Source organism: Rhinolophus sinicus, linkage group LG03 (genome assembly GCF_036562045.2).
Source record: "Rhinolophus sinicus isolate RSC01 linkage group LG03, ASM3656204v1, whole genome shotgun sequence".
Lineage (NCBI taxonomy): Eukaryota > Metazoa > Chordata > Mammalia > Chiroptera > Rhinolophidae > Rhinolophus > Rhinolophus sinicus.
The window spans coordinates 109,866,293-109,880,498 of record NC_133753.1 but is presented as its reverse complement, the minus strand read 5'-3'; the positions used below and the strand labels follow the sequence as shown (position 1 = coordinate 109,880,498).

Genomic DNA, 14,206 nt, shown 5'->3' with positions numbered 1-14,206 from the left:
TAGATGGAGGTAGGCACCATATAAGTTCCCTCAATCTGGCTAACATCATTCACCCAGGCCTGGTAATTCCCGAAGATCCTGCCCTCCTCCCACCCAGACCAATTTCAGTGGATTTGCCATAAAAATGGCCTATCTTGGCTCATGCTGAGGACTTTCCTAAAATCTCCCAGGAGTTCACAAACCCCAAACAAGCAGCATCAGACATTAGTCTGTTATGCATCTCTTGGTAAACAGCCCCAAGCCCAACAAGCAAAAGCTGTCCTCTGTTCTCAGCTTAGCCTCTCCCAGGCACCTCCAAGGCCAGCACACTGGCAACCATCTTCACATCATTTTGTAGCTCATGCCAAGTGGACCTGAGCGGGATACAGGCAATGACTGACTATGACCTGTAACAGAGCTGCACCCAAGTGACCCAGAACCAACACACCCAGGGGGTTGGCTTTGGACAATTTTGGAGCATCACCCAACCACTTCCACAGGCAAAACACCCAAAAGGCAGACTGGGCAGGCACCCAAGTCCTGCTAAAGCAAATCCTGCTCTGTAGTGTAAGCCCCTGCACAATAGCTTTTCCATTGTAGTCATAGACAATCCTCACAACCAATAATCCAGAGGGCCAATAACACCCATTGATGTACAAAGAGTAATCAAGGTTCAACTACAACAGGAGGGCACACACAAAGAACACACCTGGAGCACCCGGCTCAGGTGACCAGGGAGACTGCAGCACTGGGCCCCACAGGACACCTACTACATAAGGTCACTCTACGAAGACTGGGAGACATAGCAGCTCAACCTAATACATAGAAACAAGCATACGGAGGCAACCAAATGGGGAGACAAAGAAACATTTTCCAAATGAAAGAACAAAACAAACTGCAGAAAAAGAACTAAACAAAATGGAGAAAAACAACCCACCAGATGCAGCATTCAAAACACTACAAGGATGTCCAATGATCTCAGTGAGAGCATCAACAAAGAGAAAGGAAACATAAAAATGGAAATAAAAAGCATAATAAAAAAGAACCAGTCAGAAATGAAGAATTCAATAACTGAAATAAAGAATACATTAGAGAGAATCAACAGTAGATTACATGATGCAGAGGACTGAATAAGCAATTTGGAAGAGAATGTAGCAGAAAACATCCAATCAGAACAGAAACAAAAAAAAATCCAAAAAATGAGAGTAGTTTAAGGGGCCTCTGTGATAACATCAAGCTTACCAACATTCACATCATAGGGGTGCCAGAAGGACAAGAGAGAGAGCAAGGAATTGAAAACCTATTTGAAGAAATAATAACGGAAAACTTCCCTAACCTGGTGAAGGAAACAGACATACAAGCCCAGGAAGTACAGAGAGTCCCAAACAAGATGAACCCAAAGAGGCTAATACCAAGACACATCAAAATTAAAATGCCAAAGCTTAACGACAAAGAGAGAATCTTAACATGTTGCGTACGGCGGGGTTTAAATCCCTCGTGAAGATTCTCATGATCCGTATGCAACGTGTTAAAAGCAGCAAGAGAAAAGCTGTTAGTTACCTACAAGGGAGCTCCCACAAGACTGTCAGTTGATTTCTCAACAGAAACTTCATAGGCCAGAAGTGATTGGCAGGAAATGTTCAGACTGATAAAAAGTAAGGACCTGTGACTATGACTACTCTACCCAGCAAAGCTATCATTTAGAATCGAAGGACAAATAAAGAGCTTCCCAGACAAGACAAAGTTACAGGAGTTCATCAGCGCTGGACCAGTATTACAAGAAATGTTAAAGGGACGTCTTTAAAGAGAAGAAGAAACAAAAGATCAATAATATGAATAATAAAATGGCAATAACTGCAAATCTATCAACAATAACTTTCAGTGTAAATGGATCAAGTGCTCCAATCAAAAGACATAGGGTGGCTGAATGGATAAGAAAACAAAATTCTTACACATGCTGCCTACAAGAGACTCACTTCAGGTCAAAAGACAGACACAGACTGAAATTAAACAGATGGAAAAGGATAGTTCATGAAAATGGAAACAAACAAACAAACAAAAACAGCTTAGGTAGCAATACTTATTCCAGACAAAATAGACTTTAAAACAAAGGTTAGATAACAAGAGACAAAGAGGGACCCAGTATTCCCACTTCTGTTTATCTATCCAAAGAAACGCGAAATACTACTTTGAAGGGACATGTGCATCCATATGTTAATTGCAGCATTATGTACAATAGCCAAGATATGGAGAGAACTTGGGTGTACACCAATGAATGAGTTGATAAACAGGTGGTACATATATACAATGGAATATTACTCAGCCATATAAAAGAATGAAATCTTGTCATCTGCAACAACATGGATGGACATAGATGGTACTGTGATGAGTGAAGTAAGTCAAACAGAGAAAGACAAATGACATATGATTTCACTTCTATGTGGAATCTAAAGAACAAAACAAAAAACAAACAGAAAACCAGAAACAGACTTATAAATATAGAGAACATTTTGATGATTCCCAGATGGGAGGTACATTGGGGGTAAGCGAAATAGGGGAAGGGATTAAGAAGTACCACTTTGTTGTTACAAAGTAGTCATGAGGATGTAGGGTGTAGCATAGGAATATAGTCAGCAATATTATAATAACTAAGTATAAAGTCAGGTGGATACTAGATTTATCAGGGTGATCACCTCATAAATTATATAAATGTCTAATCACTATTTTGTACACCTGAAACTAATATAATATTGTGTGAAGTGTAATTGAAATTTTGAAAAAATAGTTAGGGAAAAGATTCATTATAAAATCTCACTTACTGCTGTATGCTTGTGAAAGCCAGGTCCTTCTAGGACTTGAGTCTTGCCATTTATCTTCGGTTGGTATTGTACTTTGCAACTAGATGTTCCCCATCATTGGCCAGTATGGAGATGTGTTGGTGAGAAACCTGAGGAAGGAAGCAGATAAAGGCAAGCCTGTCACCCTAAAAGAGTAAGTATGAGTGCAGCTGCTGGGATTCTGAGCTCTGCCCCGACACCCTCCAGCTTCCTGACACAGAGCTGACATTTCCACTGTGGATTTATTCTCATAACCAGACAGAAATACGTGCATAGAGTTACAATCCAACAGGCCACCCAAAAAGAAATAGCTTACCCCTAAAAGCAGAACAGCCAGGAGAACAAGTCTTCTCCTGTATACATGAACCAGGATTACTTTATCTGCCTAATTGTCACCTTGGATATTCTGAAAGACAAAAATATATAGTTTAGAAAGAAGAAACATAACCGTACCCAAGTTTTGAGTGTAGAAGTATGGAATAGCGTCAGGAGAAGACTCTTGGTACACATTGGTGGGGAGAGTAGGAAAGTTACAATGTGGGACTTACAGCGACTTAAAAACCGCTTCATGATTTTCTGAGTATACCAACAAAATACTACATATTACATTTTATCACCACTTCTCCTTGCTTCAGTTTCAAAAGAGAAAAGGTCCTGTATAGACTATGATGGGTAGGGTATCTTTTCTTGTCTAAACTAAGGTATTTTTTAATTATGCAGGAATAATGGGTGTAAACTGGGGCTGATCTGGGATAAGTGAAAAGTGATCATATGTCCACTTACCTATGGGATTCCCCCAAATCAATTTTGGAGTGATCTATTATATATTTTTTTAAACTAGGAATATTCCTTTTTTTTAACTTTTATTTATTTAAGTGTGTTTTTCCAGGACCCATCAGCTCCAAGTCAAGTAGTTGTTTCAATCTAGTAGTGGAGGGCGCAGCTCACAATGGCCCATGCGGGGATCGAACCGGCAACCTTGGCGCTATGAGCATCATGCTCTAACCAACTGAGCCAACCGGCTGCCCAAACTAGGAGCATTCTTAATTCTTACATTTATACAGAAATGAGTCTGCCTTCAGGGGAACCTCAGCTCACTGGAGTTGAGAGCGGGTCTTTCAGGAGCCTTAGCGGGGTGTAGAAAAGGAAGGATGACATTCCTGGCAACTCAGACCAGGGTGCTGTTGCTCTGTAATGTGCTGAAGAGGAATCAGCTCAGCATAGACTCTGTGGTGACACAAGACCCAGATCAATGTCGCCTTTTTTGACTCCACGAGGAAGAGTTACTTTTTCTACCCTTTGTCCCCCTCAAACACAGAGCAGCTACTATTGCTCGCACTCAAAACACACTACTGTCATTTGATTATGGTCTCCATCCTCATGTGACTGATCTCCTTGAGCTCACAAGGGGTGTAACTTGTCGTAGTGACCCCATCACCCCCAGCACAGGGCCAGCTACATCAGTGCCACACGATAAACACCTCATGTGTGAGTGTGGCAAGAGCATAGACTCTTCAGATGGTCCAGCCGATGGTTTTGACAGCATGTGGCTCTTTACCTGTCTGCCTGAGCATATGCTCTTACATGCTCTTCTTGCTGCAGCTGTTGGATAAGGAAAGCAAAGAGGTGCTGATGTTAACTTCCCATGTCTGTCTTTATGCAGCATCTTTGGCGCCTACAGCATGGATGTGATCACCAGCACATCATTTGGAGTGAACATCGATTCCCTCAACAACCCACAAGATCCCTTTGTGCAAAACATCAAATTGCTGTTAAAATTTCATTTATTTGATCCACTCATTATCTCAATAAGTATGTAGACTACTATATTTATTTTTCTTCCTCCCTTTCTCCTTCCCGCCTCCTTCCCTCTTTCCCTCCCTCCATCCACCTCTCTCTCTCCCTCTTTCTATATAAGCTTTATTGAGATATGTCATATACTATATAACTCATCCATTTCAAATGTACAATTCAATCACTTTTACAACCTAGTGTCCATCAACAGATAAATGGATAAAGAAAATATGATATATATTCATATACACACAATGGAATACTATTCAGCCAAAAAAGAAAGGAAATCTTCCCATTTGAGACAACATGGATGGATCTTGAGGGCAATATGAAGTAATTCAGACAAAGAAAGATCAGTACTGTATGATCTCACTTATATGTGGAATCTAAAAGAATACACAAACTCATAGAAAAACAAGAAATGATTTTTGGTTATCAGATGCAGGGGTTGAAGGTGCAGGAATTGGGTGAAGTTGGTCAATAGGTACTAACTTTCAGTTAGAAGATAAATAAGAGTGTAGATTCTAAAAGTTCCTATAATGGGAGAAAAAACTTTTTATCTCTATGAGAATATTTATATTAACTAAACTAACTGTGGTAATTATTTAGCAATTAGGTATGTCAAGTCATTATGCTGTACACATCTTAAACATACAGAACTATATGTCAACTATAACTCAATAAAACTGAAAAAATAGTTTTACTACATTCAAAGATATGTTCAGCCATCACAATATCAATTATTAGAATATTTTTATCAACTTAGAAACCCTGTACCTTTTAACTTTCACCTCCCACTCCCTAAGCAACCACTAATCTATTTTCTGTCTCTATAAATTTTCATATAGATAGAGACACATAATATGTAATCTTTTGTGGCTAGCTTCTTTCATTTAGCATAATGATTTCAAGGCTCATTCATGTTATACTGTGTTTCCCCAAAAATAAGATCTAGCTGGACCATCAGCTCTAATGTGTTTTTTGGAGCAAAAATTAATACAAGACCTGGTCTTATAAGACTGGGTATAATATAATATAATATAATATAATATAATATAATATAATATAATACTGGAACACAATGGAATATTATTTGGCTGTAAAAAAGAATGAAATCTTACTATTTGTGACAACATTGGTGAACCTAGACAGTATTATGCTTAGTGAAACAAGTCAGACACAGAAAGATAGATACCATATGATTCCACTTATATGTGAAATCTAAAAAACAAAATAAACAAACAAATAAAACAGAAACAAACTCATAGATACAGAGAACAAATTGATGGTTGCCAGATAGAAAGCATACTGGGGGAATGGGTGAAAAAGTTGAAAGGGATTAAAAAGTACAAATTGCTTTTGTAGCCGGCAACTTTACTGTATTCGTTGATTGTTTCTAATAGCTTTTTGGTGGAGTCTTAAGGGTTTTCTATATATAGCATCATGTCATCTGCAAAGAGTGATAATTTAACTTCTTCATTCCCAATTTGGATGCCTTTTATTTCTTTCTCTTGCCTGATTGCTCTGGCAAGGACTTCCAACACTATGTTGAAAAGCAGAGGTGATAGGGGACATCCCTGTCGTGTTCCTGAACGTAGAGCAAAGGGCTTCAGTTTTTCTCCATTAATTATGAGATTAGCAGAGGGCTTGTCATATATGGCCTTTATTATGTTAAGGTATTTTCCTTCTATACCCATTTTATTAAGTGTTTTAATCATAAATGGATGTTGTATCTTGTCAAATGCTTTTTCTGCATCAATTGATATAATCATATGATTTTTGTCCTTTATTTTGTTTATGTGATGTATCACATTGATGGATTTACGTATGTTGAACCATCCTTGTGCCCCGGGGATGAACCCCACTTGATCGTGATGAATAATCTTTTGAATGCATTGTTGTATTCGATTTGCTAGAATTTTATTTAGGATTTTTGCATCGGTATTCATCAGAGATATTGGTCTGTAGTTTTCTTTTTTTGTGCTGTCCTTACCAGGTTTTGGTATCAGGGTAATGTTGGCCTCATAAAATGAGTTCGGAAGTACTGTCTCTTCTTCAATTTTTTGAAAGAGTTTGAGCAGGATTGGTATTAGATCCTCTTTGAAGGTTTGGTAGAATTCACTAGTGAAGCCATCTGGTCCCGGACTTTTGCTTTTGGGAAGGTTTTGGATGACTGATTCAATTTCGTTACTGGTGATCGGTCTGTTTAGATTTTCCAGTTCTTCATGGTTCAGCCTTGGAAGGCTATATATTTCTAAGAACTTGTCCATTTCTTCTAGGTTGTTGAATTTGGTGGCATATAGTCCTTCATAGTATTCTTGGATGATCCTTTGTATTTCTGTGGTGTCCGTGATAACTTCCCTTTTACGTTTCTGATTTTGTTAATCAGTGTCTTCTCTCTTTTATCTTAGTAAGTCTAGCCAAGGGTTTGTCAATTTTGTTAATCTTTTCAAAGAACCAGCTCTTTGTCACATTAATTTTTCTATTGTCTTTTTGTTCTCTATTTCATTTAGTTCTGCTCTAATTTTTGTTATTTCCTTTCTTCTGCTGACCTTGGGTTTTACTTGTTCTTCTTTTTCTAGTTCTTTAAGGTGTAACATGAGGTTATTTATTTGGGAGTTTTCTTGTTTCTTGAGATAGGCCTGTAATGAGATAAATTTCCCTCTTAAAACTGCTTTCGCTGCATCCCAAAAATTTTGGTAGGATGTATTTTCATTGTCATTTGTTTCTATGTATCTTTTGATCTCTCCTCTAATTTCTTCTTTGACCCAGTCCTTCTTTAAAAGTATGTTGTTTAATCTCCATGTATTTGTGTTTTTTCCCGCTTTCTTTTTACAGTTAATATCCAATTTCAAAGCCTTGTGATCAGAGAATATGCATGGTATGATTTCAATCTTCTTAAATTTGTTGAGACTGATTTTATGTCCCAATATATGGTCTATCCTTGAGAATGTTCCATGTACACTAGAAAAGAATGTATAGTCTGATGTTTTAGGATGAAGTGCTCTATAAATGTCAATTATGTCCATTTCATCTAATGTGTCATTTAGGGCTACTATTTCGTTATTTATTTTCTGTTTGGATGATCTATCCATAGCTGTCAATGATGTATTTAAGTCCCCTAGTATAATTGTGTTTTGGTCAATTTCTCCCTTTAGTTCTGTTAGTAGTTGCTTGGTGTATTTCGGTGCTCCCTGATTGGAGGCATAAATATTGATGACTGTTATGTCTTCTTGTTGTACAGTCCCCTTCACCATTATGAAATGTCCATCTTTGTCTCTTGTTATCTTTTTCACCTTGAAGTCTGTTTCATCTGATATCATTATGGCTACACCTGATTTTCTCTGGGTACCATTTGCTTGGAGTGTCAATTTCCACCCTTTCACTTTGAGTCTATGCTTGTCCTTGTAGCTGAGATGTGTCTCTTGGAGACAGCATATGGTTGGGTTTAGTTTTTTGATCCAATCTGCTACTCTGTGCCTTTTTATTGGTGCGTTCAGTCCATTTACATTTAGGGTGATTGTTGATATGTGAGGATTTCCTGTCATTCTATCTTTAGTTTTCTGGTAAGGCTGTGTCTCCATTGTTTCTTTGCCTTTTGTTGTTGTCTATTATTTCTGTGTGGTGGTATTCTATGATGTTTCCCTCTGTTTCTTCTTTTATTTCAGTATATATTTCAGTTCTGGATTTATTTTGAGTGGTTACTATTAAGTTTATGTAAAAGAAAGTTTGATATTTAGAGTATTCCATTATCTTCAGCATGCTTACTTTCTCCATTCCCATATTCCGGTTCAGGCCTTTACTCTCCCCCTTTTTGAGTTTTGGTTGCCACAAATTGTCCCTGTTGATGGTGGTCGAATAGCCTCCTTTAGTATTTCTTGTAGTGCAGGTCGTGTATTAGAAAATTCCCTCAGCTTCTGTATGTCTGGAAAGGTCTTTATTCCTCCTTCATATCTAAAGGATATCTTTGCTGGATATATTATTCTTGGCTCATGGTTTCTCTCTTTCAATAGTTTGAATATTTGGTTCCACTCCCTCCTGGCTTGTAGAGTTTCTGCTGAAAAATCTGATGATAATCTAATGGGCTTTCCTTTGTAAGTTACCGTCTTCTTTTCCCTGGCTGCCTTGAGGATTCTTTCTTTGTCGTTGATTTTAGACAGCTTCAATACAATGTGCCTTGGAGAAGGCCTGTTGGGATTGAGGTAACTAGGTGTTCTATTTGCTTCTTGGATTCGAGGGTCCAGTTCTGTCCACAAATTTGGGAAGTTCTCATCGACAATTTGTTTGAATATATTCTCTGTTCCCTTCTCTCTTTCTTCTCCTTCTGGTATGCTCATTATTCTTATATTGCTCTTTCTGATGGAGTCAGAAAGTTCTTGTAGAGTTCTTTCATTTCTTTTAAGTCTCAAGTCTCTTTCTTCTTCTATCTGTGTCATTTCCAGGTTTCTATCTTCGATGTCACTGATTCTTTCCTCCATCTGGTCAACTCTACTACCTAAGCTGGTTATTTCATTCTTAATTTCTTCTATTGAGTTCTTAATCTCCAGAAATTCTATTTGGTTCTTTTTAAGATTTCAATCTCTTTCGTAAAATGCTCATGCTGTTCTTTGATTGAGTTTCTGAGTTCCTTTAACTGCCTATCTGTGTTTTCTTGTATCTCGTTGAGTTTTTTCAGAACTGCAATCTTGAATTCTCTGTCATTTAAGTCACATATTTCTGTATCTTTAAGTGCCTTCTCTGGAGATTTTTCACTTTCTTTCTGAGGTATCTTGTTGCCTTGGTTATTCATGGCGATTACTGGTTTACTATTTCTCTTCCTAGACATCTACAGGAGTGACTTCTGCAACAGGTTGATAGGAAGAGGTCTTTCTTTTGTTTTCCAGTACTTGTTGGTAGAATGTTTTATTATTTCTCCAACTGCAATTTATTTTTCTTCTCCCACATGGTGGTGCTATGTTTTCTCTGCACTATTCCTGCTTCTCACACAATGGGGGGATTCCCTGGGAGACGGGCCTCTCCTCTGTTAATCGTTCGTCTAGGTCACAGGGTGCAGTGTCCCGGTGGGTATGCGAAGAGCTTTTGATGTTCCAAAGCTCTTACAGCTCCTGATTCAGGGCCCATATGTTTCAGCAGTTCTGTTTACTCCTTCAGGGATCCACCCAGATAGGTGGGGCCAGGGGCGGGGTGAGCTGTGAGAGGTGGCCCAGAGCAATGGCGGCGACCACCACCACAGCCGGTCCTGCTTCCACAGCTCTCTCCCCTTTGCCAGAACTAGTTGGGCTGTGAATTTGTGTTTGCGGTCCACAGTTCTCAAAACAGCAAATTTTCTGTTGTTTTGATCTGACACTGCTACTGTTTCATTTCTAGCACCACGAGGTGGGGGCCGGGCGAGCTCTGGGAGGGGAGGAAGGGGGCGGCTAGTCTCAGTGCCTAAGGCTCCGTTCTCTGCTCGGCAGTGAGGGCTTAAACCACCGTTTTCAGCCTTTTTCCCTCAGTCTTTTCTCCGAGGTCTCTGCCGTGAGCGTTGGGTTTAGCCGTGGTATATGCTGTCCCCTCAGCCCTGTGGAGCCCTGGCGGAGCCCTAGCAGTCCGAGTTCTTCCCTCTCCCGCAGCTGCGGTAGTTCCGGGAAGCAGTGAGCTCGGCGCACTGAGCTAGGTCTGCGTCCTGCGCCCACGCGGCTCCGTCTCCGCACTTCTCCCTTCCCTCCTCCCTCCCTCGCGCGAATCTCCCACCTGTAGGTGATTTCGGTAGTGGGCCTCTTCGTCTTGCCTGTCTGCTGTGCAGGGAGTCCTTTGTGGAGTTTTGTTGTTCGATTCTTTGTAAATTCCAGGGGAGCTTTACAGAGGCTCACCTCACGCCGCCATTTTTCCGGAAATGAATCAGCCTAAGGGTATTGTTTAATAGCTACATATTTGCAAATTTTCCAATTTTCTTTCTGTTATTGAATTCTAATTTCCTATCATTGTGGTTGAAAGTCATACACTGCATTATTTCTATTCTGACTATTTCTTGAAAAGAACCGTTAATTAAAGTAGTAAACTATGGTGCAGTTTATCCAGAATAATGCTAGTCCAATAAGCAAAGAGCTAAGAGGTCTGTGGATTTGATCCTGTTCCTTTGGTCACTTCAAAGATGTGGAAGTTGCCAGTGATCTCATTGCTATAGGGAAGGCCCTATGGGTGGACTTACTCTTGCCTAGCCATGGACTTGGAAGTCTGAGCAAAGGTCATGAAAGGAATGGCTCCTGGTGAGAAGCTTGGTGTGTTTTACTCTTTTGATTGGTAGAGAAAATTATAATTGCTCCAGGTACATTTTGTATTTTCATTGTGCTTTCCTTTTTCCCTACAGTACTCTTTCCATTCCTTGTCCCAGTTTTTGAAGCATTAAATATCCTTGTATTTCCAAAACGTCTTACTGATTTTTTCACAAAATCAATAAAAAGGATAAAAGAAAGTCGCCTCCATGATAAACAAAAGGTAAAATCTGGTGGTGGTTACACGGGTGTGTTCACTTCTTGATAATTTATTGAGCTGTATGCATATGATGTGTGCATTTCCCTTTTTTCTTAATGTAGCTAGAGAACTCTAGGGTTTAGAGTAAGAGTGTTATAAAATTTTGTGGGGAGTGAAGAAGACGGAGGTTAGGAAAGGAAACAAAAATGAATCAGAGAGACAATGTTTAAAATGCAATAATAGGCAAAATGATTATTATGCCATGGCATCAATATTGTTGAGATAAAAGTATACCACTTCCCTTTAGTAAATTGTCAAAGTACAAAAATTACTGTTTAAAAATTATTTTCCTTGTATTATAATTTCTCCAGATTAAATTGGCAAAGATCACTCAAATACCAAGACTCTTATTTTACACATTCTGCAAAGGAATGCCCCATGAGACACCTGGTGGAGTATAGTTTATGTTATATTGGAGCCCATTCAGACACTGGAGAGGACAGGAGTCTTCTCTGGGCATTGAGGCTGCAAGCTAGCTAACACAGATTTGCCTTCCTGAGGCTTGGAGGCCAGCTCAAGAATGTCTGCATATCAGGGGGACAGGGCTGGGTACCCCAGGGTGTCACTGACGATTGTTCAGCATTCTGGGAGGGTGGGCATTTCAAACTGCTCATGGAAAAGCTGCCAATAAACTCTGCAAATGTCAGGGGGTTCAGATATGTGGCCACTGGTTAAGAATTAAGGCATGAAAATAAAAAGGATTGAAGTCTGGGACTTCCTCCTGAGCAAACAGGCATGATAAGAAAGGGAGCAGACAAGTCTTTAGCCGGGAAGCTGTGTTTAAAACCAGAGAATTTGAAGATCAAAGACAGTTAAGACCAAAAATCAGTTGGACATGATTGCTGGATTTCCCTCAGGGAGACAGCCTGCTCTCCAAGATTTGTAGATGGATGTTTTCATTCACTGATGATCCGGGCAGCACTAGTCAAACTTCCGGACTAAAACGGGCCATACTTTCAGGGAAGAGGTGAAGTACTGCACTCCTGATTTATTTCCAACTTCACAAGTGACTTTCTGTCATTGAACTTTCTCCTTCTGCTTCCAGCACCGAGTGGATTTGCTTCAGCTGATGATGAACACCCAGAATTCTACAGAAATGGACAACCATAAAGGTTACCAAGGTGAGCTTCAGAGGGCCAGTGATGGGAAGACTAAGAGGTAGTGGTGGTTCTGAAAATGTGCAGGAAGATTCCCAGGCAAATAAGAATTTCCTCCAAATTGAAGAAAGGCACATGGTCAGAGACAGAAGGTAGGCAGTTGCACTTTCTAGAAGTATGCAGACATGACTTTGTTCAAAGCTTAAATGACAGCCATAAATAAGTATTTTATGTCCTGAAATCAGTCAGTGGTCTGTACATCAGAACCTCTGGGGAGCTTATTTCCAATGTCGATTCTCCAGCCTCATCTGCCCCACTGAATCAGACTCTCTGCCTGGAAGTTTGCTTTAAGACTCCATCACATCAGGGGGCACGTTGCCCCAGTGTGGGTGACCTTAACTTGGAACACTTGGTTGAAATTGTGTTCACTAGCTTATCTACTGTAAACTTTTATTTTTCCTTTGTAACTAATAAGTAAGTTGTGTGGAAGCCTTTGAGACTAAGGAAATATTCTATTTTCTCTTCAAACTTTCCCCTACTAGTTTTATCATCCATGAATGGTTTTTGACTGAAATCATTATTACTGTGATGGTTGCAAAATGATGACTTCCTAATTCCATCATTTCTTCTACATTTATAGTTGTTCTAGTGTAAGGGAGAGCTCTCCATTTTCCCTCATTTATTTATTTGTTTATTTATCTATATCAGTATGATTTCATATATTGCAAATTTACTCTTACATCAGTCTTATTTTTGATGGTCATATTCTCTCAGCTTTGTCTACGGGAGCCCTTTCAAGTGGGCTCTGGGGTCATATTTTTCTTTTTCTTGCTTTTTAATTTTTTTACTTTGTCAATAGACTTTATCTTTCAGGGAAGTTTTAGGTTCACAGCACAATTGAGTGTAATGGACAGAGATTGCCCTTCGAACTTTCCCCCTTTGCCATCTATACTCAGCCTCCCCAACTATCAAAATTCTTTACAGGTGTGTATCATTTGTTTTAATCAATGAACATACATTGATGCATGATTATTACCCAAAGTCCGTAGTTTCCACTAGTGTCCACTATTGGTGTACATTCTATGGGTTTTGACAAATGTATAATGACATATATCCACCATTATAGTATACAGCGTGTCCTGTATCCTTTTCACCCATCATTTTGTGAGTACTTCCTTGTTTTCTGGTTGAGAAAATTCTAGGATTCTCTATATTTCCCCTGATCAACCCTGGAATCAGTCATTTCTCCAAGGAGCTATGGTTCATTTTAGTGAAAAATAGTATTTAGAAACCAAAATATGGGATTTGGAATGCTCATTGCTACTTGGATTTCTTTGCTTCTAGATCACCATAGGGGACAAGCTAATAACATCAAATATATTTACATAGATATGATAAATATAAATATACCCATAATCAGACTAGTGGTGTAAAGATATCTCTCTTTCTCTCAAAAAAAATCTTTTATTTACAGTTTATTTTCATAATATAAATAATCCCATCATGGTTAATTTCAAACTACCAATGGTTTGACAACTATCTCACAAAATTTCTGAATATTTAATAGTTGGTTCTAGAGAGCAGGGATGAGATGACTCTAATACACCAGCATAAATATATCTATATCTATGTCTATACCTACATATTTCTTTCCTTTTTCCTTTTTTTATTAGTTTCAAGTGTACAGAACAATGTAATAGTTAGACATTTACACCCCTCATAAAGTGAGAACCACCTCCCCCAATCTACTACCTTTCTGACATCATATATAGCTGTTACCGTTCCACTGACTCTATTCCTATGCTGTACTCCACATCCTGTGACCATATATATATGTTAAATTGTAGTTGACATTCAATATTATTCAGCTTCAGGTGTACAATGCAGTAGTCAGGCATCTACACTGCCAATGAAGTGGTCTCCCTAATAGGACAAGTGTCCATCTGACTCTTCTTTATTTCTTTACCTTTTATCTATCTATCTATC

The 14,206-nt window shown here is 39.0% G+C and overlaps 1 protein-coding gene across 2 annotated transcripts in view; it reads left to right on the top strand.

Annotated features, from left to right (window-relative positions):
- LOC109438051 (cytochrome P450 3A12) overlaps positions 1-14,206 on the top strand; it is a 55,152-nt gene that overhangs the window by 21,425 nt on the left and 19,521 nt on the right. The window contains exons 6-9 of one of the 2 annotated variants that reach the window (XM_074328512.1): positions 2,882-2,970; positions 4,480-4,628; positions 10,960-11,087; positions 12,169-12,235. In XM_074328512.1, the coding sequence (XP_074184613.1) occupies positions 2,882-2,970; positions 4,480-4,628; positions 10,960-11,087; positions 12,169-12,235 (433 nt within the window). Of the gene's footprint in view, positions 1-2,881; positions 2,971-4,479; positions 4,629-10,959; positions 11,088-12,168; positions 12,245-14,206 lie in introns of both variants that reach the window. The other variant, XM_074328511.1, reaches the window with a different exon arrangement.